General features: G+C 37.8%; 1 protein-coding gene across 1 annotated transcript in view; it reads left to right on the top strand.

Annotated features, from left to right (window-relative positions):
• MAN1A1 (mannosidase alpha class 1A member 1) overlaps positions 1-26,830 on the top strand; it is a 208,750-nt gene that overhangs the window by 115,602 nt on the left and 66,318 nt on the right. Inside the window, exon 5 of the mRNA XM_034765788.1 lies at positions 14,723-14,817. Coding sequence (XP_034621679.1) covers positions 14,723-14,817 — 95 coding nt within the window. The remainder of the gene's footprint in view (positions 1-14,722; positions 14,818-26,830) is intronic.

Below are 26,830 nucleotides of genomic sequence, written 5' to 3' on the forward strand. Positions count from 1 at the left end.
CCTGTATACCTGTGTGCTGGCAAGTGGGCAATGAAGTCTTGCAGTGACATGTGATCATGTCACCTGAACTGGAATCCATCTTTAACCTGGTGTCTTTCCATTGAGAAGCAGGGGGTGGGAACCCAGTGAGGGACAAAGGATTCCCGCCTTATGCAATAGATATATAAAGGGGTAGAAGAGAACAAAGAGAGAGAGGAGAGCCATCAGGAAGAATCCCCTAGCTACCACCTGAGCTGGAACAAGAGCTGTACCAGGGGAAAGAATTGTGCCCAGGCCTGGAAGGCGTCCAGTCTGAGGAAAAAACTTACTGAAGCATCTCTGAGGGTGAGATTATCTGTATTCAGTTTGATTAGACCTAGATTTGAGCATTTTATTTTATTTTGCTTGGTGACTTACTTTGTTCTGTCTATTACTGCTTGGAACCACTTAAATCCTACTTTCTGTATTTAATAAAATCACTTTTTACTTATTAATTGACCCAAAGTATGTATTAATACCTGGGGGAGCAAACAGCTGTGCCTATCTCTCTATCAGAGTTAGAGGGTGAACAATTTGAGTTTACCCTGTATAAGCTTTATACAGGGTAAAATGGATTTATTTGGGTTTAGACCCCATTGGGAGTTGGGCATCTGAGTGTTAAAGACAGGAACACTTATGTTAGTTGCTTTCAGGTAAACCTGCAGCTTTGGGGCAAGTAATTCAGACCCTGGGTCTTTGTTGGAGCAGACGGGAGTGTCTGGCTCAGCAAGACAGGGTGCTGGGGTCCTGAGCTGTCAGGGAAAGCAAGGGCAGAAGTAGTCTTGGTACATCAGGTGGCAGCTCCCAGGGGGTTTCTGTGATCCAACCCGTCACACAAGACTCTAGTGAACCCAAGATCCTTTCCCCACTTATTAACATACAAAATCAATATGAAACTCAAATGTTCTCACTCACGTTGGCTGCTTCTAGGGCAGTGGTCCCCAAACTGGGGTGCACCCCACTGGGGGAGGGCATGGAGGAACATTCAGGGAGGCATGGGGGGGCCCAGGCCAGCCCTCCTGGGGGGTGGAGAAGGAGTGACACCCAGCCCGCCTCTGCCGCCAACTCTGCTCTGGCCCTGCCCCAGCCGCAGCTCAGGCCCCAGCTGTAGCTCCGCTCCTGGCTGAAGCTGAACCCCCGCCTTGACTCGCAGCCACACTCCACTCCCAACCCTGGCCACAGCTCTGGCTCCAGCCCCGTCGCAGCGCCCGGCTGCGGTCTCGCTCCTTTCTGCAGCTCCTGACCACAGTTCCCAGAGGGAAGGGGGGGTGTGGACAGGTTCTATTATGGGTAAGGGTGGGGCATGACAGAAAAAGTTTGGGGGACCACTGTTCTAGGGTGACTCCCTCAGGATTACTCAGCCTATATCCCAGATCTTCTCTTTCTAGAGAGTTGCTCCCATCTCCCTTTATATCCAAGTGCAGAAACTAGTCACCTGCCTCCAGGGCCGGCGCTAGGTTTTTTTGCCGCCCAAGCATGTGTTGGCTAATTTACCCAAAGCCTGAGAACGGAGTATGGTAGTGTCATACCTCCTTGCTCATACCAGCCTTTTAAAAAGACTGTAACCATGAAGTTGGAAGCAACTCACTCATGTCGAAAGATATTAAAATGAAGAGTTAAAACAAATTGGTGCCAAAACGCACATTGACTTGACTTTGTGGTTTTGTCTTCAGAAATGATGGAACACTTGGCCAATAATTTTGCTATTAAATTAGTTCTGAGTAGCTAATTCTTCATGCCAGCACTTCCAGAACAAACATTTTTCTCCAAGAGATGAACAAGGGGAAAATTTAATGAAGTCTGGCTACGATTGTCTACTTAAACAGAGTAAGTAAATAATGGGATAAAATATTAGTGCTGTGACTTGATCTTGAAAATATGGTGTATGAATGAAGGTTTAGTGTTTCAGAATATACTTCTACTAGTACAGTACAGTATTACAGAAGAGTTGTATTAAATACTAGCTGTAGTACCTGACTTCCTAAACCTAGTGCCTTAATTGTCCCCTTGCTTTTGCCTGAATGATAGCATATCTCTTTAAAATTCTCTGCTTCCATCTCCTTTAGTTCTGACAAGACATATTGCAATATAAAAGTGTACGTAGGGTTCAAGTCATAATGCAGAACAGTTTTTTGACATTGCTACCATTGTTTAATACAGAGAATAAACAGTTTTTAATGTGCTCTTGCTGTAATTTGTAGAATGATTGCTCCTGTTTCAACTAATCAAAAAGGAGGTAGTAGGTGGTGTGACTCATAGTGTGTACCTGTAGTGGTGAAGATTTCAAGACAAAGAAGGGTTGGAAGTAACTTTGGAGCAGCTGGAGGAAGCAAAGAGATTGCACTGAATGGGGAAGGGAAGTGAGAGAGGTAACTCGTACTGTCTATACATGCTAATACTTTGGCTCTTCATAGACCCCTCCAGTTATGGTTTCTGGTCCTCCAAACATGAGGATCATTCAGAAATAATATAATCCTCACTTTTCAGCTGCAGAAGAAATATAATGTTATGGTTTTATTAACAGAAATAAATTATAGGTTTCAACTGATGAGTGGGTATGTTTTTAACGTAATTAGAGAATTTCGAGAGCACTTAAGAATTTCTCATAAATTCACCACATGTTGGCAACACTGCACTTTATCAATACATTCATCTCAGACTTGAAGTAAAAAATTTGGATGGCAATTACCTATTTACCTTTTGTATTCTATTCCCTTAACTTGTTGTTGGGCAAGTCATAAAACTTGCTCACATGTGAAATCCTTACACTAACAAAAAGAAATAATGAATTTCCCTCATGATTTAGAAACTTGATCTCTTGTTGCTCTCAGTTAGATCACTTAGTCCCCCTTCCTTATCGCTTTCTGTTTATTTGTGTATACAAACTGCAGAAGACTTCACAATCCCTATATTAAATTCAATAAAGGGTTCAGGCACTTAGCATTAATCAGACTTGTTTTGACAAAGCCAATAGGCGTGGTCTCTTAGATGTCAGGTTTTACCAGTCAAATGGACTCGAGCCAGTGATAGCTCACCTCTTTGAAAGAATTCTCAGTAGTAATTAAGAAACCAGACATTCAGGAGAGGGTGACCATCCTTTCCTACCCTGCAAGAGAAAACACATGGTCATTTTGTGCCTCATAATAGATGTGCCATATGAAGGTGATGGCCAGAGTTTTCTAAGATGTGCTGAATATACTAACCTTTAAAATGTTGCTCACCTGAAAATTGACCCTCTCTAAAAATGGCATCATGGGGTTCCATGTAAGCCTCTCAGTCATTTCTATATCGGATTACAAAGATTTTTTTCTAACTGCCAGTCCTGCCATTTCTGGTTTCACTTCTCACATATACAATAAAGGATTTACAGGCTGAATTTGGCCCTTAGTAACACCTATCCGGCCATTGCTTTTAATGGAATGCCTGGACATCACTGGAATTCACTAAACTTTTTTGCTGAGCACAAGAAACTTACTGTCACTTGCCTAAGCAGCTATGACTTGAAGATACACACAGCACAGGTGTGTTAGCAAGAAATTGCCAGTGTTTATAGTCACTATTCAGATTAGAACCACTCTTGAAACTGAATCAACAGATACATGGTACACGAAGTCACAATCCTGGGTTCCGAATCTGTCTCAATTTCTACTGTTGTATACAAAGAATGGGACACTGTGAGTAAACTTTAGACTCTCTATCTCATTAAAATTTTGAATCCTTGCACTATTATGAGGAACACAATGTAAATAAATAGTTTTGAAATCTGCTGTAATTTTTTACCCCAAAACATAATAATTGTACAGCTCCACTATTGGGTCTGATCTCTGTAAGTGTAAATAAAAAATGTCCCATATTCAGTGGAACTGTTATGGAGGAAAACATCTAGAAACTGCTTCAATCATCGGTGGTTCTTTCAAACTAAATGGAAGATATGTGGCCTCTCTCAGGTGGTGGAGGGAGGCAGGGGGAAATGATGGGGGATCTCTTTATTAAAATGGCAACCTGTCAGTGACAGATACTGAACAAGTGTAGTATAATTACAGTAGTCCTATATTATCCTCTTCTGATAAGTCATCTTACTCATATATGAGGTTTCTAGTATGGGAGCTCACAGCAAGAGCTGGTAATTCCTAATCCAATTTCAACTTTAGCCTTTAAACATGAAATATACAGTATAACCTCAGAATTACAAACACTTCGGGAATGGAGATTGTTCGTAACTCTGAACAAAATGTTACGGTTGTTCTTTCAAAAGTTTACAACTGAACATTGACTTAATAGAGCTTGGAAACTTTATTATGGAAAAGAAAAATGCTGCTTTTAATCATCTTAATTTAAATGAAACAAGTGCAGAAACAGTTTTCTTACCTTGTCAAATCTTTTTTTAAACTTTTCCTTTTCCTTTTAGTTTACATTTAACACAGGACTGTACTGTACAGTATTTGCTTTTTTGGCTCTCTGTTGCCTGATTGCATGTAAACTGTCTGGTCTTTGTAACTCTGAGGTTCTATTGCATTTAAATATTACATATTCAATTTCTGCCACTTCATGTTTAAACAGAAAAGGAAACAGTTACTCTTTAAAGGAGTACTGTATTTTTTCTTGATGCATAAACAAATCCCACTTCTGTTCAGTGGAATTATACATGTGCATCAAGGGGAGAAATAGTGCTGTATAAGAACTTGAACAGAATAGATCTTGTGCATAAATGACAGTAAAGTAAGCATTAAATGTTGACTTTTCTTGAAGGAAATATTGAACTAGTGTGTGTTAGACTTTTGAGTAGATGAAACACCCGTACACACATGATGCCTCACCTTACTGGCAGATAAACTGAGGAAATTGGTTGTCCTGCAGAAACCACCACATTTGAGCTGCCATCTTGCATTTTTTCCTGTGTCCATCCACTACTGTTTACAAAAGTTTAGCTAATGCACCTATTGACAACTTCTAAAAACAAAAAGCACAGTTTCTATAGAAGTTGTTGGGCTCACTCCTCTCATGGAGGAAATCGAAGGTGCCAGTCAGATGGAGTGTATGCATAAGACTTCAGATCCAATGTTTCTGCACTACATGAGACCTGCAAGTCTCTGTTTACCTCAAACGCTTTTGATGTAACAGTAATGAGCTCCTCTGAAAAACAGTTTCCTCCACTTTTAAATTTAAAGGCAAAGAATTGTCACTCGCGAAAAATGTTTCGTTTAGAAATATATAGATTATACACTAGGAAGTGTGACTTTGCAACAGAATGAAAACAGTACTTACTATTATATGGATGGTCACCTTTATAATATGAAGGAATTCCTCAGCCCTCTGTATCCCAGGGCCAATCTCCAACTACCTGGTTTCTGTTCCATCAAAAGGGGAGTGTCGCAGTTTACTACTGCTTACTCCTAGTAGTTAACACTGCACTGCTACCAGTTGAGGAGCTCATTAAATCATTGTTCTGACATACCAATAAGAAATTCAAGTAATTGATACCAAAATTAATAAAATTGACTGGAAGTATAAATCAACTAAAAGGAGTACTGAGTAAAATACTACACCTATTTCTATTGTTTTACTATGAAATGTAATATGAATAAGGACTTTTAAGAAGCATTTGTTTCCCACTAGGAAATAGAACAAAATGTCCTGTGATGCTGAACCTGAAATTTAACATCCCATCTCCTCATTTGCTATTGACATTAAAGAGCAAATAGGACAGTCACTGCCTGCACAAATTGCGTGCCATCAGCACTTAATTTCAGTCTTTATGTGCCTTCCATAGTGATTTAGGAGCTTATTCTATTGCTTAATCATGGCTCAAAGTCACTTAATGGTATTAGAATTAAAAGATATAGCCAGATTTATGAGGCCAGGAATGAACCTTCTGTGAGTGCTTTATGCTGCTTAGAGAATGTAATTATTGATTCACAACATAGCATCTATTAGGTTCCTCCCTCCTTTCACACAAGCTATGCTACGAATCAATTCTTAACAGTCAACTCTCTGAAAAGAAAATTTTATATGCAAAGTGCTACCCCTTTTTTGGATATGGTGGCTCACAACATCTAAAATGAAGTTTCTAAGTTTGCTGTTGTAGCACTAGGGTTTGGTACACAAGGCGAAAGAAACAGAAAATTAGGAAGCAGATGCTTGTGGCTTAACAGAGAAACTGTGCTTAAAAATATTCATTACTGGTGGGTATGGAGCAATTTTATTGGGACAGCTGTTTCCTTAATCAGGAAAAACTCAAACCTCTAAGATGATATCCAGATGTATACTGTCTCTCTTCACAATGTGATATAGTATGTCTCCATGTTGTATATTGTATTCTTTACTTAAATGCATAAATGTTTTATATATACCAAATAAAGTATGTTGTTAAAACCATGGAGTGTTAAGTTTCTTTCTTCCTTAGCCATGGAGGAAACAGAACCATGAAATATATTGCATTTATGTTGCACTTTTGGTCTCCTGACCTACAGTTTATCCCAAAAGAGATTAGTGGACAAGTAACATTCCATTTCTATGAGCAGCATTCCAACAGCAATTAATTAAAAAAAAATCTGTCATAGATTGTGAGTTCTGTGGGGTATAGACCTATGCCATATGTCTGTACAGTGCTTAGCACAGTGTGGACCAGGATCCTGACTGAGGCCTTTGGGCGCTACCATAGTACAAATCATAAATGTGATAATATCCGGTTACTTTCCACGCACACATAGGTCATGTGAAAGCAGGGATTTGATATTTACACTGGTCTGAGATCTAGGATCAGTATACAGTTGTGGACCACTGACCGTTTTAACATCTGATATCTTGCCATCTTGGGCTTCCAGCCTTTACAGTGATATAAAACATTCTGTTTCTGTTCCTACATTATAAGAATGGTACCTCAAAACTGTCACTGATTTATTGACACTGAGATGCTATTTTAAAAAAACTGGGCATGTGTAGTGCTAAGAAGACTATAGGGGGACCTGATAATAGTCTTCAAATGTGTTAATGGCTTTTATAAAGAGGGACGGTGATCAAGAGTTCTCTATTTCCACTGAAGGTGGAACAAGAAGTAACCTGCAGCCAGGGAGATTTAGGTTAGATACTAGGAAAAAATTTATAGCTTTAAGGATTAGTTAAATACTGGAACAGGTTACCAAGGGAGGTTGTGAAATCGCCATTTTAGGAAGTTTTTAAGAACAGGTTAGAGAAACACCTGTCAGAGATGGTCTAGGTACATATGGTCCTGCTTCAGTGAAGAGGGATGAACTGGGTGACCTCTCAAATCATTTTCAGCCCTATGATTCTGTGTCTCCTGGATTGTTATTCATTCATTAATTGTTGTATAGCTTTTTCAAACACCACTCATACCTGAAAATTAAATACCTCAAGCTGAGAAATTCATCCATTTGTATGTTCCTCTAACTTCATTTTCAACAGTACCAATAAACATAAACCTTAAATTACTAACACCGGTTATAAATATCAGCCATGTTAGCAATTACTGCCCTTCGCCTCCAGATTAAGGGCCCTTCCTCAAAAGTGTTAGGCTGTTTTTGCAATGTATGGCTACATAAGCACTTCCTGAATGTACAGAAGCATAACCAAAAGACACACTCAATATAATTAAAACAAAACCCTCTGTCTTGTGGTTTGTTTTATGTTTTTATTTTTGATTTGAGCCTAAAGTTGAGCAGTCACCTGCCCCACTGCGAGTTTCAAGCAGAACTCTAAATTCAAAATATTATACAGTAGTTTCTCGCCCATCTCTGTTTAGTACTGTCAAGTTTTTTAGTCTTTTGTGCTGGGCATTACTGGCTTCCATAAAAGATTTCAGAACACAGTAGAGCTACACTTTAGTTCCCTTGTTACAACGTTTCAAAAAATCATTATACATGTTAGATACGGCTAGGATTAGCAAGTATGATTGATTAATTTTTCAGTGTTTGTTGCTATGTATATTTGGATTAAGCATGGGAAGCTCTCACTAATCCAATTATTTCAGTCTGATTAAGCTCTTCAAAGCCTTTTCTGACAGGGGTAACTTCATGGCACTATCTGACTCTTTTTTGGTATGATGATCATTCGAACAATAGCAGAGTAATTTCCTTTTCCTGCGGTTCATGGTACCATAATATAGCCAAAGCTAATCTATTGAAAATGGTGGCAGCATTTTGGTTGTTACATTAGGTAACTCTTTATTTCTAAATAGAAAACACTTTCAGAACAATTTTATTAGCCTTAGTCAACGAGTAACATGAAACCAACAACAATTTGTCTTAAGGTTTAACTATTTTGTAAAATTATGGGTACATTTCATGCTCTGACTCTCAAAATAACATCATTCTAAAAATCAGAACAGTATGTACCACATTATGTATTTTTATATGTTAAGAAATACTCCAGTATCATATTTAAGGATTTGACAATTTATGAATAAGCAGATAAGATAACAGTTTAGCCACAATGTGTTAAGCTAAGCAGAAGATTTAAAATAACGATAACAAAGGTAACAGTAACTAACTAAACAACTAAGAACATCAAAGACCTTCAGCACTGACTGACATCTAAATTCTGGGAGTGCAGTATAACAAAGAATATTTAGGTCATGGATACCAATGGAGTCTGTATGTGGAAATGTTTTGTAGACTACAACACATATTTGACTGAGTCAGGTTTCCGATATAGAAACCTGCGGGGAGGGATAGGTCAGTGGTTTGAGCATTGGCCTGCTAAACCCAGGGTTGTGAGTTCAATCCTTGAGAGGGCCACTTGGGGATCTGGGGCAAAATCAGTACTTGGTCCTGCTAGTGAAGGCAGGAGGCTGGACTCGATGACCTTTCAAGGTCCCTTCCAGCTCTAGGAGGTGGGATAGCTCCATTAATTATAAGATGCCCAACATACTGTTACTGGCACATTTATTTATTCACTTTTGGATTTTTCATGACCATAACTTCCTAGGTCCTATAGGAATACTGTTACTTGCATCTGTTTAATGTGTTTCTTTACACTGTATAACGTTAGACCAAGACTGTTTCAAAAGTTGGAGCCTAAAGTTAAGCTCCTAAAGTGCTACACACTCTAACTTCTGTTTTCTGAAAATCTTGTCCAGAATATTAAACTTTTGATAAGGATATTGTGCTTGTTTCACGCACTTTCATATAAAAATATGGAGTAAATGTAAAGGGGCTTCCATTATAGGATCCATTTCGCTTTACTACCACAATGTATACACTTTCACATCTCACTTGCTTTTTTTGTGATTGTGAAGGGAATCACATCTTCAGCAGTGTGCTAATATAATGAGTTTGATATATACTACACATTTAGAATCCTGTGGCATCTTTAAGACCAACAGATGTATTGGAGTATAAGCTTTCGTGGGTGAATGCCCACTTCGTCAGACTAACACGGCTACCCCTCTGATTTAGAATTCTTTGTTTTTTCTCTGTATGTGTTTGTTTCCTTTTCAGTGAACTATAGAGAAGCAGTTCAGAGTGTTAAAGACTTTTTTTTTCATGTGTTGCCATGTTTATGATGTTTACCTTATAATCATTTAGCAAGTTATTCAAATGTTAAACTATAACTTCCAGTTTCATCATTCTGCAGAGAATTCTTTCAGGGGTGTAGGTTTTTTATTTTATTTTATTTTTTTAATCAAGCAGATATCACAATGCATAAGTTAGAGCTTGGAGCTGAAGGATAAGATAAAATTACCCCATCATTTCTGGTGAAAGTTAATGTCTTTTGATATAATTACAAAATGCCCTTTAATTTACAGTAATACATGCTTGGCTGTGTATTATAGTTAGAATTTGTAGGAGGCACTTATTTCTCTGTTTTGTTTTCCCTTTTTCCTGATCACTTCATTAGCAATAATTATTAGGCTAATTTGACTTTCATAGATATTTGTCATTCCAGGTAGAGGGGATCATTTTTCTTTGAGAGTGAATATGTATGCCTGTTTCATTCAGAAGAAATAACCTATACTTGGATTGTTCCTTCCCACTACAGAAAATAGCTTTGCCCTCAATCCTGCAATTAGATCCAGGCGAGTAGACCTTTGTGCCCATGTGGATGTTAATGAGGTTCCATGGGAGTATAAGGGCCTGCCATCATGGACATGATTGCAGGACTGGAGCCTCTGTTTGTTAGTTTGAACTATTCAGTTCTGAATATTTGATCTACTATCTTGAAAATGAGGCTTTTATTTAAATCCACAATGATCAATTCAGTAAAAGAAAAAAGTTTCATGTGAGTACACTCACCACTTCTGCATCCCACATAAAAGCATGGTGAATGGGTGTAATCTCTCTAAATAGACTTTTTAAAAACTAATTTATTCACTCTCCACACATACAGTCCAAAGTTGGTGTCCAAGTTCACTAGAGCACAGAACTTAAGTTCTTTGCTGAACAGGGTTGGCTTTGAGTTTGGGGGAGGTCAAAAAGGTGCATCACACAATTTGAGAGATGAATGAACAAATTATAAAAGCAATTATTGTAGGAAGGCTGCTGATGAAAATACAGTGTATGTAGATGTGGTTATTTTCCTTATCTTTTACAGGTAATAGTTCTAACAAAGGTTAATACTGTGAAAGACCAAGAATTAAAATTGAGGACTCTGGATGACTTATTAGTAATAGGGGCCACAATACACATAGGCATTGTGTTATACCAAGGCATGCCTCCCCAGTGCTTGTGTATCCTATAGACAAAGTGTTTCATTTTGCAAAACTATTAATCTAGCCTCTCTCATGAGGAATACATTTACTTAAATATTTTTTAAAATTAAGAAGCTAATTTGTAGAGGCAGAATGATAAGTGAACAATTGTAATGTGTTCATTGAATGAATGAAATAACAGGTCAAGTTTAGTGTCTGACATAGATGGAGTAGACATGTTTAAAATATTTTGAGGGAACAGAGAGAAAAGTTTGGTAAACATTGGCTAAAATCTATACTGGCATGTGGATGTGTCTTTAAAAATGAAAGTTTCAACTTCTTAATTTTCCTCAACTTATAAAAAGCAAGTACCCTATGGGTTCTTTTGCATAGCATTTATTTCTTGCACGCTGTTAGAAAATTTATGGTCTGCAAAAGAAAAAAGGTTCTGCGATAGATTGAGCTAACTAATTGCAGCTAAGATCAGTTTTTCTTGTTAGTGTTGCTGAACTGTATTAAAGGTATCAGTTAAATGAATAAAAAGTGGCTTTAGCTATTAGCTTTTTGTCTATTCAAGGATGGTGATTTTTGCTGGATCACGTTCCAATTCAATATGTTCAGCCATTCACACAGCATTATTGTATGCTTGAATTACAGTTGCCAGTACTGTTTTACTCATTAGATAGTTACCGGGCAGTCATAAGTATAGTCATGTTAAATTATAGTCTTAGATAAAATTAAGGAACGTCTATAGTTCCTTTATACCAGTTCAAATTTTGAATTTTGGAAAGAAGTAAAATTATTAGCATCCGTTGAGTAATTTATTAAAATATTTGTTGCACGTGACAAGAGTAGATTTTTATGCTCAAGACTTGTTCTAGAATGTTAGTTCAATTTAAAAATTACTCTGGTCCTATTTTCCTAATGGCTTTTCCTTTTCCTTTTCAATTCCTGTACTTTTAGCTACTAATTTTGAAAAGGGTGTTCCAATTAACTTCCTAACATCAATATACTTAATTTTTTCTGGTGTTTTAAAGCTGATGTAATATTTGTTCCGCGTATTACATTTCACATGAATAACTTATGGCTTTCCTTGCTTATCTAAAAGTGGAAAAATATTCCCTTAATACTTAATATTAGAACCATTAGTTTTGGCTAACCAATCCTTGTGTCTCCCCGAAACAGACAAAACAAGTTTCAAGAAAATTGAGATATGTCAACAAATAAATATAATAAGATTGAATAATGGAAGTTTTATTACTGAAAGTTGTGAATAATTTGAAGTTCAGTATTGCAGCATTAAAATCTTGATGTTAAATTAGATAAACAAATATCTTTTTGTCCAGAAGCAGTTACTCTAATATATCTCTTGCTGAGCCTGTGTATAGACTGCTTAATAATGATTAATACAGCCAATAATGTACCACAATTATGAAATCGTGATCATGGTCTTGTATCCCATAGTATAGTTAAATGTATGTATGTTTTTATTTATAAAAAGCAACTCAGACTGTCCCAGGGCACGTCTTAAAAATAATACCCATGAAACGTTGACAACCATCAACCTTAACTCCTGTTCCACAAAATAAAATATGTACTGCCACAGTGTCTCATTCAGGCAGAACCCCGAGAAAAGATATGATCTCATACTGTGTCCTAAAGGTTAACAGAGTTGACCTCTGTTGCATCAGTGGGGAACATAAATTCCAGCATGAGTGAGGTTCACCACGATATACTGTACAGCCAGTCCCTAGATGTTTTAAATATAGGGACTGCTAGCATGAGTTGTCCAGTTGACCTCCACTGTCATGATGTCATATTGGAAAAAGAGATGGTCTCTCAAGTAGCTAGGGCAACAAACAATATTGGTATTTATAGATCAATCTGAACAACTTGAATTGCAAACGGAAAAAAATGGAAAGCCATGCAGTCTTCATAGACTTATTTTAACATGCTCCTGATAGCAAATGCCTCTGAGCAGGGAGACAGTTGAATTCTATATTAGCTGTGGTTTCAAAGTATCCTCTAGATCAGAGGTGGGCAAACTACGGTCCGTGGGACCCTCCTGCCCAGCCCCTGAGCTCCTGGCCCGGGAGGCTAGCCCCTGACCCCTCCCATGCTGTTCCCCTTCCCCTGCAGCCTCAGCTCACTGTACCGTTGGTGCAGTGCTCTGGGTGGTGGGGCTGTGAGCTCTTGCCAGGCAGCGCAGCTGCAGAGTCGCGGCCTCTCCTGGTGCTCTGTAGTGTGTCTGTAGTTCCGCCAGCCACCGGTGCTGCAGGCAGTGCGGTAAGGGGGCAGGGAGGAGTGGGGGTTGGATAGAGGGCAGGAGAGTTCGAGGTGGTGGTCAGGGGGCGGGGGTGTGGATAGGGGTCAAGGTGGTCAGAAGGCAGGGGAACAGGTTGGGTTGAATGGGATCAGGGGTCCTGGGGGGGCAGTCAGGAAGGAGATGGGGTTAGATGGGGCAGTCAGGGGCAGGGGTTCCAGGGGCGGTCAGGGAGACCGATGTGGCCCTCAGACCAAAAAGTTTGCCCACCCCTGCTCTACATTAAGTCCATGCATACTTTAAAGCAGTCTGAAGGACACAGACATAATTTGTGGCAAAATCCATATCATAATGAAAATATAATAGACTAGTTTGAATATTCAGAAACAAACTGGATATCAAAAGCATCCCAAACAAATTGCTTATTTTCCTCATTGTCAAAATTTCTGTTAAATCTACCTTGATACTACTTTGGCCCTGCTCACAGCATTTAGTCAGTTCGTGCCTCTCTTCCCTGGAGTAGAGCAAAGTTAAGAGCGGGAGGAGGAGCTGAAACACCAGCTTCCACTGTCCAGCTCCATGGGGATATCAACTCCTAGTACAAGAATGCAGCTAACAGGCCCCATCCAAAATCAGACACATTTCTGTTGCGAGTCCAATCCCACAATCATTCGTAGTCACAAATGGTAAGATAGAGGACCCAACAGGAAACTATGGTTAGTTTTGGTGTCCCATGTGGATACAGAGTCAGAGGCCAGAAGGGACCATCTAGCATGACCTTCTGTATATCTCAGGCCACTAACACCATCCAGCATCCATGCACTAAATCCAACAACTGAAATTAGACCAAAAAGTGTGAGATCCTCTGATTAAATAAAAACCTATATTATTTACAAATATTGAAAGCAGCTTTTGGAAAGTACAGTATTGTTTATCAACTGCTGTTATTTATGAGAAGGTAAATGAATCCGCCCCTCTTCTCTTGCACTGGTCCACCAGCAAATGTTATTTACACACACAAATACATCTGTACAAAGGTGGCGTGTGCATTTTTCTTCCTTCCTAGAAAATTTGGCCTAGAATACCAATTTAAATTGTGATATATATCAAAGTGAGAATTGATGCTTAAAAACATGTATTGTAAATACATTCATGAGAAAAACTAAGGTGAAGAAGGAGGCACTGTTGGAGAGAAAATCAGCAATGATGACTTTGATATTTTAATGCACGTGGGATAATTCTTTTTTATATGTCATACAAAACCCCAGTGTGATTAAAAGCAGATAATAGCAATTGAACATCCAAGTATTGTAATTGTTCTCCATGAATAGGTTTCTATATTAAATTGGAACAGTTTTCCTGTATTAGAAAACTCTCTTCTTGAAGAGATCATCAGATAGGGCTCAAAGAAAGCCTTCCAACAGTTAGGTCTGTCCAGCCTCAGCAGACTATTGGCAGTTGGTGAGAGCAGAACCCATATTTGCAGTATTGTTATAACTGGATACTTTTCCCGTAAGCATAAAAAGTTCTGTTGTGTTTCCTGCTGATAGTTAAACATATTGAGGTACTTCTAAATCTTATAGATAGAATGCCAGGTGTAACTTTTCCTTCGGTACTAAAGTATTGTATCTTCCTTTTTCTTCAACATCTCTGCACAAACCCCAGGGTGCTATACTATGTAGTCTTAAGGGATGCTTTGTAAAACACTACCAATAGTAACATCAACAAGATTTATTTCCTAGTACTTAGTACATCTTTTATACTGTCTAATATTAAGGGTGGTTTTTATTTTTCAGATATTTCGAAAGAAAGCAGTGGAACTTGGAGAAAAGTTGCTCCCAGCGTTTAACACTCCCACTGGAATACCTTGGGCATTGCTTAATATTAAGAGGTAAAAATAACTATTTTTTGTGAATTTAGCATACATGAGAAGGGCTGCATTCAATTAAATTGAAGCTGAAGTCCTGTCTTTATTCACAGAACAGGTATAAGCACAGGCAGCAGCATATACTTTCCCAGGTTTACAGTCTGAGCAGTGTACCTCAGACTTTGTTCTGAAGAGATCACCTCTGAGCAACAAGGATAATTCAGTCATGTCCATTCAGTCCTTAAACTCTCAGTGGAGACTGCCAACAAATATGCCAATTGAGGGGGGAATTTTTGTTCATGTTGAATTTGGCTGATGTCAACTCATTACACTGGGACCAGTGAACAGCCACCAGATGGTATGGAACTTGGTCACATTTTAATATTCTAGAAAATTTTAGTCTTCCTACATGCTCACTGGGGAAAAATTCCTATAAGATCTTGCGTTTTGCAGTTCTGAACTTAAATACATTAAAAATCAAAAGTTAGAGAACATATGTGAATTCATAAGTGTGTTTCCCACTTTCTTTTTATCACTTACTGTGCTGCTAGTCAGCTATCCTGTGCATGAGTGTAATAGAAATGCCCCACTTACAAAAATAGATGTGATGCTGAAATAAAATAGAGATTTTCCCCATTTAACTAGTTTTGGAAAGCCTTTTGGGGGAAACCTATTCTGTTTTTTTTTTTTATATATCACACTAATCTCAGTAGTAACAGCAGTTTTGGGAGTTCATTAAGAGATGTTAGTAACATCTATCACGTGATTCATTCTCTTCTCTCTTCCTCTCCCCAGGGAGAAAATTTTTTTATGCAGTGCAGTGTTTTGGTTTACTAGGGTTTTGTATCAGGTTTTTTTAATATACACATTGTATGTGTTAGACAGGTTGAAGGAAATGTGCCTTGCACTTGGGGCAGGAGGTGGTGAAGGAAGGAAGTTTATGATGGTCCTTAGTTTCTTTGGGAGAAAGACATCGTCTCCTGCACAGATGAACTTCATCTTTATTGTAGAAAGCTCCATTTTATCTGAGGATGGAGTTGTTGACTACAGTTCTCATCCCAGAGAATGATGATCGTTTAGATACTCTGGGGCAGGCCATCAACTGCCATCAAGACCTTGAACTTGACTCTGTTATATGGGAATCCAGCATAGAGAGTAGAGGATGGGTTTGATTTGCTCTTGGTAGCCAGAGTTGCTGAGGAAACATGCTGCAGTGTTATGAATTAGTTGGAGTTGTGAAGGGCTGATGGCTTCAATCTGTGGTACCACAGGAGCTCTGAGGGAGCACAATACTGAGATTCTGATGCGGTCTTGGGCGCGAAATCAGTCTCTGATTCCAGGGCCAGGGCATCAAGAATGTAGTGGATTCAGCACTAAGTGGTTCGGTGCCTCCTCCTCCCCCAAAATTAGACCCATTCTGAATGCTTTAGGAACTGAAACTAACTCTTTTGCTGGCCAAACAGAAAAATCAATTGATTTCCCAGGTCTAGCATCAGTAGAAGCTTTGTCCTTTGCCCTCCCTTGCTTCAGGGAAGCCAGTGTTTATAACATTTGAAAGGGAGATTGTGTATGGGACTGACACTTGGGGGCAGGAGACAAACTCTGACATGCAGAAAAGAAGTTTGGATTGCTTTTGTCATGTTGGGCCAGTCAAGGGTACAGCTCTGTCCCTGGGGACAAGTTCCTATACAATACTTTTCTGTTTTGGATGGAAATTGTCTCCAATGTTGGAGCAGAGATGGATATTTTTGTCCCTATTATTCCCATTAAGACAATGTTACCACTCTTCCATAAACATCCCAGTATTATTTTCACCTGTCAGAAGTAAAGGGCATGAGGCTTTCTGTTGTTCCATAAAATATCTGGTCTCCACTGGCCTGGAGAAAGGGAGTCCAGAGGTTACTTAAGAACCTACTTGTTAGTAGATAACATTACTGCTAATCCACTGAGTTGTTCCTTTTTAAAATAACATTTATGTTTAACATCCTGACTAGTTCTTCACCATTTGTAAAGTGTATTTATTACATGATAACATATTTTAAAACACTGGAAAGAAAATAGTAAACATAAAAGCATATGGTGAAAGCTAAAGCCGGTCTAAATAAAATTGTGTAGTTAGAACAGGGTTGGCGGTGTTTGTTAGATACCCTCCCACAAACACAACACACACTCCACCCTGTTAGCAAGTGTTGGTCCTGTGATGGAATATTATGTAGGTTCCACCCACCAGAGATACAAGGGAGCTTGTCTGTAAGGAAAGGATATAAGAGATGTGGTGAACACTCCTGAGATGGGAACCATAAGAGCAGTTAAGACTAGGGAGAAAATTTGAGCTGAATGTGGTACAGTATTACTTTCTGTTAATAAAAGCAAACGCCAGGAAAGGGCAAGTTTGTACACTACATAGGATCCTGACTATGTTTGAGTGCAGACTGAGAATAACATCTGGTCACACTAGAATCAGTTGCGTCTTATTTTTACATTTTAACATCTGTTACAAGTTAAAAGTGGAATTGAGCTGAACTCTCAATTCTCTGTTCCACAAAGTGAGAAAGAAAATGGTTGACTGAATGGTTGAAATATCTATGAACAAACTGGATACATAGTTACTCAAATCATAGAATTGTGGGACTGGATGGGACCCTGAGAGGTCATCTAGTCCATCCCCCTGCACTAGGACCAAGTGTACCTAGCCCTTCCCTGACAAGCATTTGTCTAAATCAGGGGTTGGAATAGGGGAAGGGAGGGGGCGGGGCTTTGGGGAAGGGGTTGGAATGGTGGCAGGGAAGGGGTGGGGCCTCATGGACTAGACGAGCAGTCTGAGGTATGAAGTTTAGCATGTATGATTCTTTGCTGTGAGTAGTTGGGAAGAATGTTTGTTAAAAGTGGCAACATATTTTGTATGAATAGTTACTTTAAAAAGTTCCTGCCATTACAGCTATGTTGATAGACTGTTAGTGTAGATCATCATCAATTTTACTGACCACATAAGGAATAGTTACAAGTGTTTATATTTTATTAAAACCCCTCTTTGCATTACAGTTTTTAAAAAGTTAATATATTGACTTTTAATAGCATACTATATTACTCTTCATTTTTGACATTTTTGACATTTTTGTATCGTTGTATGAAAAGGTTTCAGTGATGCGGCCCTCGGGCCAATGTACTAGTCCTCATGTGGCCCTTGTGGTGGTTTGAGTTTGAGATCACTGGTCCAAATTATTCTTGAAAACCTCCAATGACAGGGATTCCACAGCCTCCCTTGGTAACCTATTCCAATGCTTAATTATCCTTATAGTTAGAACAGTTTTCCTAATATCTAATCTAAACCTCTCTTGCTGCAGAGTAAGCCATTTAATGTTTGTCCTGCCTTCAGTAGACATGGAGAGCAATTGATTCACTATCCTCTTTAACTAACAGCCCTTAACATATTTGAAGGCTGTTATCAGGTCTCTCCCTCAGTCTTCTTTTCTCAAGACTAAACACGCCTAGTTTTTTGGATGAGGAAGAAAGTGCCCTTAACAAAACAACATTTATGCTGTTTGAGCATTGTGAATATCTTTGTATCAATAAGTAATGTCTTTATAGCAGCTTAGTCTTTAATTTTCATTAATTACCATATACTGTACAGAATGGCTGTCTGAGTTAGGCTGGGGGTCTGTCCAATCCCTGAAGCAGCCCAGAATTAAGAGGGCACAAAGGTGGTGCCCTAAAGCCAATTTAGCTAATATGCCTGTAGGAAGCACTGCACAGAATCTCACTCTAAGGGCATGTACAGTATTAAATTATCTCTTCAGTCTTGAAAAAAGGAAACAAGGAAAAAAACTTGTCCTAACATACTTTAATATATACTTTTTGGATCATGGTAATGACAGATCACATATTTTAAAATGATGCAGAAAAGGTAAGATTCTGTGACACTGCGCCCCATATTCTTCATAGTGAGATTATTATGATGTGATTATGACATAGTTATGATGTTTTGTATGCAAGATAAGTCATGTGAGATATCATTGGAAAGTTATGATTTTCTGAATATGATTATCCTATTTGTATGCATGTATTCCTAAACTTGGGAATAAAAAATGTCAGTCACAGGTTTTTTTATATTCCCTGAAGTTTGTCAGATTTATTTGCAGAAACTTTGTAGTAAGGGCAAGTCAGCTGTCCTGCTGAATATAAAATTGAATATTATGGAATACAGGGTGCAGCTCTTCTCTGTTTTGCATTTTCTTAATCAGTATTTCTAAGCTGATTTTATATTTTAAGTGTACTCTTAAGCCTTCATAAAGTAGTCATTCTAGATTATTACATATTTAACTCACTGAAACAAAGACATTATTTTAAATTAATCAGTCACAGAGGTTTAGTGTGTTCATAACAATGTTCATTGCTTTTAGAAAAAGGGAACACTAATTTACTTTGTGTGATCTCCATAACAATAGACATGTTTATGAAATTTCACCAACTTTAAAAAATATGTTTCCAAAGATTTTAGCATAACAAAAGTTTTTATATCTTACTAAGGTACTGATTTTGCTGGAGGGTTCTCTTAAAACTAGTTAATCAGATAGAAGTAAAGAAATGGGAACTCGTTTGTCCAGCTATCTGGAAGGAAAGCGGTGCTGTCCCTTTAAGGGCTCTCTTCAACAGTATGGGGTGAAGGGAGAAAGGGATGGACAGGAAGACACTGGAAGCAAGTTTTTTGTACTGTAATAATTAAAATTAAAATGTATATTTTAAATAAGGATGGTCTTTTGAAGGATTTATTTAAAAAACTATATGTCTGAAGATCCAAGCATTTCAGGCTAAAGATGAATACTCAGATTGTGCATCTAAAAATTTATGCAAGGATTTTTTAGAGATGTGATTTTATAATCTTCACCAACACACTAATAAAATATTTTTAAAGCAAATTTTAAACTAAGGTCCTGTAGACTAACATGTTCTGAGTAAATATTACAGCCATGCACAACTGTTTATGTCAGTAAATTCAGAAACTGACCTGTATATACCTGGGGGTTGGCAAATGCCTGTTAAATGGCTTCATTACCACTTGAATGGCTCTTTAACAGTTTCAGTGTTGTGCTAATAGGTCTGGCAGGCTGGAGGCTTTTTCACTTTTAAGCTACTAGATCCCCTCCAGAGGAAGACTCACCAGGCTGCAGCACCCAGCTGTTGTGGGAGCCTGCAGTAAGGGTCAGAAAAGGAGTAAGAAGAGCTGGGAGGGTGGATGCTAAGACCCAGGGCTGCCCCAAATTTTCGGGTGCCCTATGCAGCCACATATGCCTAAGGACGGCCATGATCCTATTGCCATTCTTTTCTGAAATAAGAATGCGTAGAACCTCAGAGTTCCGGACACCTCGGTTGTCCGTAACTCTGAAATGTTTGTAACTCGGAACAAAATGCGATTAGGAAGTCGGCAACCCTAACTGGGGTGCCACCAAAGGAATGAAGAACTGGCTTCCTCAGGCTACCAGTGTCAACAAGGAATCCAGTAGCGCTGTTTGATCTAATAAGACTCCAAGATTGCTAACCACAGAAAAGAAAAGGAGGTAGTAGTAATAGTGGCAGCAGTTGTAACCTCAAGTTGCTTTCCTCTACACACTAGATTTGAGTTAAAACAAATAGCTTTCATCCAGGATACTATCTGAGACAGGCACTAGGAAAGCGAGATCAGAGCCTGGGTTTGAGAAAGATTATACTTGACTACCATTAGCATTCTGATTGTATTATTGGCCCAGAACATCTCTGCTCACCCAGCAGCTGCACATACATATTAAGCATAAGGATGTAACCCTGAGGCCTCCCCACATGCACAAACAAGCCTTCAGGAAGGATGAGCAGTTGCCCATTATAACTGACTACTGAACTCAGAAGGAAACAAATGGAGAATACTGTAAATTTATCTCCATCCATGCCATGTCACAGTGCCTCTCTTTTATGGCCCTTTAACAATAACTTTTATTTCCTTCTGCCCCCACCACCTTTGTTGTTTTCAATTTGTATAAGCATATTTACTTTCTGGTACCATTCTTTAAATCTAGCTAGCAGGATGGATATTTACAATGCTGTTTGCTGTCTTGAAATTTGTGATAAATCTGCTGAGGATGCTATAAATAGATCTAGCATTCTTGTGTAGCATTTTGTTATTTAGTCCTTTTGGAGGGCCCCCAAAACAATTTTTACAATTTGTTTTCCCTAAATAACAGTTCCACTTATTATGGATTATTTTCCCCTAGCAATCAAAGAATCCCATCATCATACTAAGATCATTGAAGCCAAGCAGTTCTCAGACATCAAAATCTATAATTTCTTTAGCCTCTGTGATAATGAGGTTTAATGATGTTTCCCCTGTTAAGATCCTTCTCAGTAATTCAGCAAAGACTCTGCTTTTAGGATTATTGGTTTGTTCCTGCTTCCATTTGATTTCTTGAATTGTTGTTTTGTGCATCTCCAAGTGTTTGTATCCATTGTTTGTTTTTGATTGTAAACTCCTCAGGTCAACCATATCTTCTATAGCACATTCTTCTAATTGTATAGAAATTATAGAATTGTAGGGCTGGAAGAAATATCAAAATGTCATCTAGTCCAGCCCCTTGCACTGAGGCAGGACCAAGTATACCTTGGCCATCCCTGAGAAGTGTTTGTCTAATCTATTCCTAAAAACCTCTAATGAAGGGTATTCCACAACCCCTATTGATAACTTATTACAATACTTAACTCTTCATAGTGTTAGGAAGATTTTTGTAATATCTAGGGTAGGCAGAATTCAAATTGTGTGTTTGTAATTATGACTGTTTATTTTTAAGGTTTTTAAATGTTCACAGTTAGTGGTGAAATTATGGGGTGGGCAAGAGAATTATGTAATGTGAGTAGATGTTGCAATTCAAAAAGCTTCATAAACGTTAAAACAAATAGTCAACATCACATCAAAATATACAAAGTAAATATCCTTAAATCAAACTCTTAACAGTTCTCAAGCAGCATTCTGCTTACTTTGCCTAAGTCTACATATCTATTATCAATGAAAATACGTTTTTGTTGGTGTGTGTGTATGGGTGGAGAAATCGACATTTACTGAAAAAAATATAATTCCAAGCCTAAGTGCACTGAGAACTTTCTCAGCTATTAATAGTTGTTGAATCTCCAACTTTTGTTCATTGTTGAATTTCCCATAATTTCTCAGGTATCTGAGAATATGTTAAGAGTTCTAATTTTAATCATTTCCCCTGTCCATCAGATGTGACTTCCCTAGAAACTGATGTCACATACCTACTAGTTCTCCAGTTATCCATGCTCTTCCAGGAGAAAAGGAGTAGACAAGAAATGAATTTCTACTGTATAAACAAGCAGAAACAAGGTCCTTTCAGGCCTTCATTATGCATCTCTAAATAAACAAAAGGCAGAGACTAATTTGGTTTTTTCAGGTCACATGTAAGCCTCATTCTGCTTGTTTCTCTCCACTCACATACACTATGTTGCCCTATAAAAGCCATCTTTTGATATTAGTACAGATACAGAAGAAGAGGCAGTGCTGCTGAAACATTGTACCAATTTACTTGAAAATATTTGTGAATGAAAATGTCCAAAGCACTCTTGAAATACCTATTAGTCTATATCTTTTAAAAAGCAATTTCCTACCCTTATCACTTCAATTCAGTTGTTCTTGTAAATTTCACAGTTCATGCTCTATCACGGTCAGACAGGTATTGAGTAATTTTAATAGTTTCTAACTATACCAAAAAATCACCACAGAAAGGAATACCTTTGATTAAATATGATTAAATATTCCTAGCAGTGAACTTGAATTGTTCAACAAATTCTATTTAAAAAGGATACTCAAAATACAGTATAGTTGAAATAGGGGATAAAATACTCTATGTGGTTCTCTGGAGTATTTCACCCATAAAAGGCTCTTAAAAATCCCTTACTATAAAGTTGACTCTAGCTTTTCTCCTGACCACATCAAATCCAATTATAATTTATTTCCCTTATTATAATACCTTCTTACAATAATTTAAAAAATAGCTCCCAGAGAGGGTGCTTTGCAGAAAGATCTTTGCAGAGAGTCATATATGGAAATAACTACAGCACTTCTGTTCTGCAACATGGGTTAACAATGATTGATTGCCATCTGTTTTTAACAACTGGAAGAAGAAATGTGGCATAGCAATATTAAGAAATTAATTGTAATTTTCTAATCTGGAAATTAAAATGCAGGTGGGCATCAGTACAGTTACTGCAATTTTGTGACTTATCAGTCATGACAAATTATCTTCATCTGTTTTAAGGCAGAGAGTTATTTTGTTTTATCTTTATTCAATTTCACAACTGCACCAGTTTCAGGAAAGCTTTATATGTATAAGGGCTAGAGATGCCCATTCATTTTGAAAATGTCAATTGAAGCTCAGCAGCATTAATTGAAGCACTCTTTCTTTTTTCCTCTTTGTCAGTGTCACACTGTAGTTTTTATGGAACATTTGTGTAAAACAGTGATTACTGGTAATTGACCTGCATATGTTGAATAATCTTAAAATGCTACTGAGAGTTTAATGTTCCTTGTAAATTGAGAGGCTTCCAATTAAATAAAGTTCTTAAGATAATCACTTTCAGAACTAATCAAGTAATATAAGGATGTTACTAAAGCTCTTATTGACTTAATTGTGACAAATTAATAAATGCAACCAGTGCAATTACTGTAATGGTTTTATCAACTTGCATTTTTCATAATTTATCCATAAATCTGTTTTTCTGCAACACAAGGAGAAAATAAAAATTACTTAAATGTATTAGATTTGGATCTGTGCAAATCAGTCTGAGTACTGTCTGCCATATCTTTAAAATAAATCTGTGTTGAAGTGAACTATTATTAAAAATGCATTGCTTTATTTACACAAAAAAATCAAACCAGGCCCATTAAGGAGTGAGAGATAATAATGAATCCAGTTTGGTCTGTTAAACTCATTTCCTAGTCTAGATTAGCTATATTTATAGCTTAATAGAAACAACTGTGTGAAGATGGTTCTATTTGAAATAACCCCAAATCTTCAAAAGCCTTAAGTTGATTACTCAATCACACAGAGCTTCCCACAAATGCTTAAAGGATTGGTGGCTATGAGGTAACTGTGCCTTAAAGAACTGCAGATGATGTCCAGGAAACAATTAAAAATACATACACAAAAATCTAAGGGTTTAATATATGAAACCCCCCAATAAAGGCAAAATACTATCATCCTAAGATGGTCATCAAAAATTCCAGATGAAGAGACTGGGCATAACTCAGACTGGCCTTATACAGATGCATCAAGAAACCTCTCGGGTGGTTTGCCATGACCAGTAACTGGATCTTTGAAGCATTAAAAAAAAAAAAAAAAAAAAAAAAAACCGGAAAAAATGGAAAAGCAAACTCTAATTAAAACACCCATTGGATCAGTTTGACTTTTGAGTAATGTTTCTCTTGTATTGATTATTTATTAGAATTTTATTAAAAACAAAAACAAAAAACAGACCCTATGTATCCCTGATGGCTGCAGATGGCTGGTCCATCCAGGCTGTATAGGCCACTCACAAATGCAATATATGCTCCTACCAGAATCTGACCAGAGATCTTTGAGGCAGGGGACCGTTGTCTTGTTCCATGTAGAACACCTTGCACAAAGACATCTTGGTCCAGTACTAGGGCTCCCGAGCACTACGGAGGTACAAATAAATAATATCAAATTTAGGTCTTTAAACCAAAATGAAAACTTTGGTTATTCCCTGGGTAAAAATAACACGTTTGCTTTAAGAGGAAGTTCTTGAAGCTTTACTGAATTTACTTCAGAATTTCACAGGGAACAGATTTTTTTTTTCCCCCAATGGAAGAAATAGTAGGAGAGGGCCAGGGCTTATTGTTTTGACTTCATATATGGCTCCCTGAGGCATTAAAAGACAGTGATATGTGTAAACATGAATACAGAGCTATTTGCGTTTATATGAATATTTCTGTGAACGCACAATCTTAGTTCTGCTCCTAGTAAGCACTTCACAGCCAACTTATGGTTGTATACTGGGGGGGGGGGGATTCTTAAGATGCCAGGTAGTATTGCATGTAGTCCTTCAAATTAAATCTTAAGTTTTATATACAGCTGACTTTGCCTTCCATTTTCATTGAAGGTTCTCTAGTAAATTAGTTGATATTCTGTATCATTTAACTTCAATCATGCTTATTCATGTTTAGAACTGAACAAATTATTCACTGAAGAAAATGTAGTGCCATTGTTTCATGAACATTTATCCTAATACACCATTGCTTCCACAAATGTTGGTTCAAAAGCAAAAGAAAATGGTATAATCACTGCTGAAGTGAAATACAGCTGAGAATTTGCAAAAAGGTCCTGGAGAACTTGTCCAAATTCTTTCTCTTTCTGTGGCATATAAATTGTTTTATTCTGCTGAAGCTTCTACCATAATGTATCTTTCAGCTCTTAGATCAGCAGTATTTTCTTGGGATACTTTCATGTACTACACGATCTTATAAAAAGATGATTGGCCCTGAATATACATTACAAAATCAGGGCTGATTCATATTGTACAATGTATTGTCTGGAGTGATATCCTAGGCTGTAATTCAATAAAAGCTGTGTTGATGCAGTATATTGTTGCACGGCTCAAGTGGATCATGCGAAACAACAAATTCCTCAAAAGCAAATTCAACCATGTATTCATCTCAGGAGTATTAGTAGTTTTGTAGAACACTTTCTAACAAAATTATATATAGCTTAAAGATTCAAAATCTTTGTTTTCAGTAATACTAGACTTGCCTGAATTTTCTATTTAAATTTACATTTTTTAGAACTTCACCTGAGTTACCGTATATGCTCGTTCATAAGCCGAATATTTTTGGTAAAAAAGTGACGCATCAAAGAGCAGGGGTCGGCTTATAAACGAACAGGCTAATGAACGAGTATTTATGGTATGTAGTTTTACTTAGTCTTGTTTTATTTTCCTGATAATTTAAAAAAACTTTTAAATTCATCCCCATATTTTGCCATATCATTGGGTTTCTGTTGTTGTAATGCTGGCATAATATTGAGGATTCTTTATAAGGGAGAGAAATTTACAATTGGGTCTAGGAAGTCTCATGTTGGGGAAGAATCAGGGTTGCCAAAGAATCTGCATCTAATCAGATAGTTCAAGATTAATTCTCTGAGTCACCATCTCACTGATCTATTGCAGAACATCCTATGTGCAGGATCATACCAGTTTGTGTTGCATGTTCACTTGAAGGCAACACCTGGAGAAATTTGCACCCCTCCCCCCAATTATCTCCAAAGAATCCTAATCTATTTACTGGCCAAAATATGTACAGTATGTACAGTCTTCACCCTTTATATAAATAACTGACACAGTAGTCAATTTTTACATTTTTAAACTCTTAAAATCTGAGATTTTCCAATGGTCTACCTAGCCCTTGGACTCCTGGAAGGTTTTTTGTGTTCTAACTAGTGACATCCTGGGGCTGCACAGTACCCACTCCCCTTCCCTAATAAGGGGACTCTAGAACTGACCCTGCTTGAAGGTTGAGGTTATGTGAGAAAATTTCAAGTGGACATGCCTCTTACCACATCAGGTTGGCTGAATCAAGAGCAGGAGCCCCACCAGCCTCCTTACTTCTGAGCTCTGTGCATCTTCCCCAAACCACCAAATCTCTTAAGAGCAAGGCATAAACCTCCAGGGGGCTCTTCAGACTGGTTATCCAGGTGAATTGATCCAGATGGGGAATGTAGGTGCTAAATGCCCTCAGCAAGGCTGGGGTTTTACCACTATTCTTCAAGAGGCTATGTGGTTTGTTACTGATCACAGACGGAATTGTGCATCACGATTGTACGTTATAATTTTTTCTCAAGGATATCATTTGAAAGCATAGTATGGAGCAGGAAGTCATGGTGTCCCTCATTGCCTAGTATTGAAAACTGTGTCCCCAGGAGTCCTCATTCTTTCTCCTACTCTGTCCTGAGAGCTTTGGGGAAGGAGGGGGAGAGTAGTGTTTTCA

This window comes from Trachemys scripta, chromosome 3 (genome assembly GCF_013100865.1).
Source record: "Trachemys scripta elegans isolate TJP31775 chromosome 3, CAS_Tse_1.0, whole genome shotgun sequence".
NCBI lineage: Eukaryota > Metazoa > Chordata > Testudines > Emydidae > Trachemys > Trachemys scripta.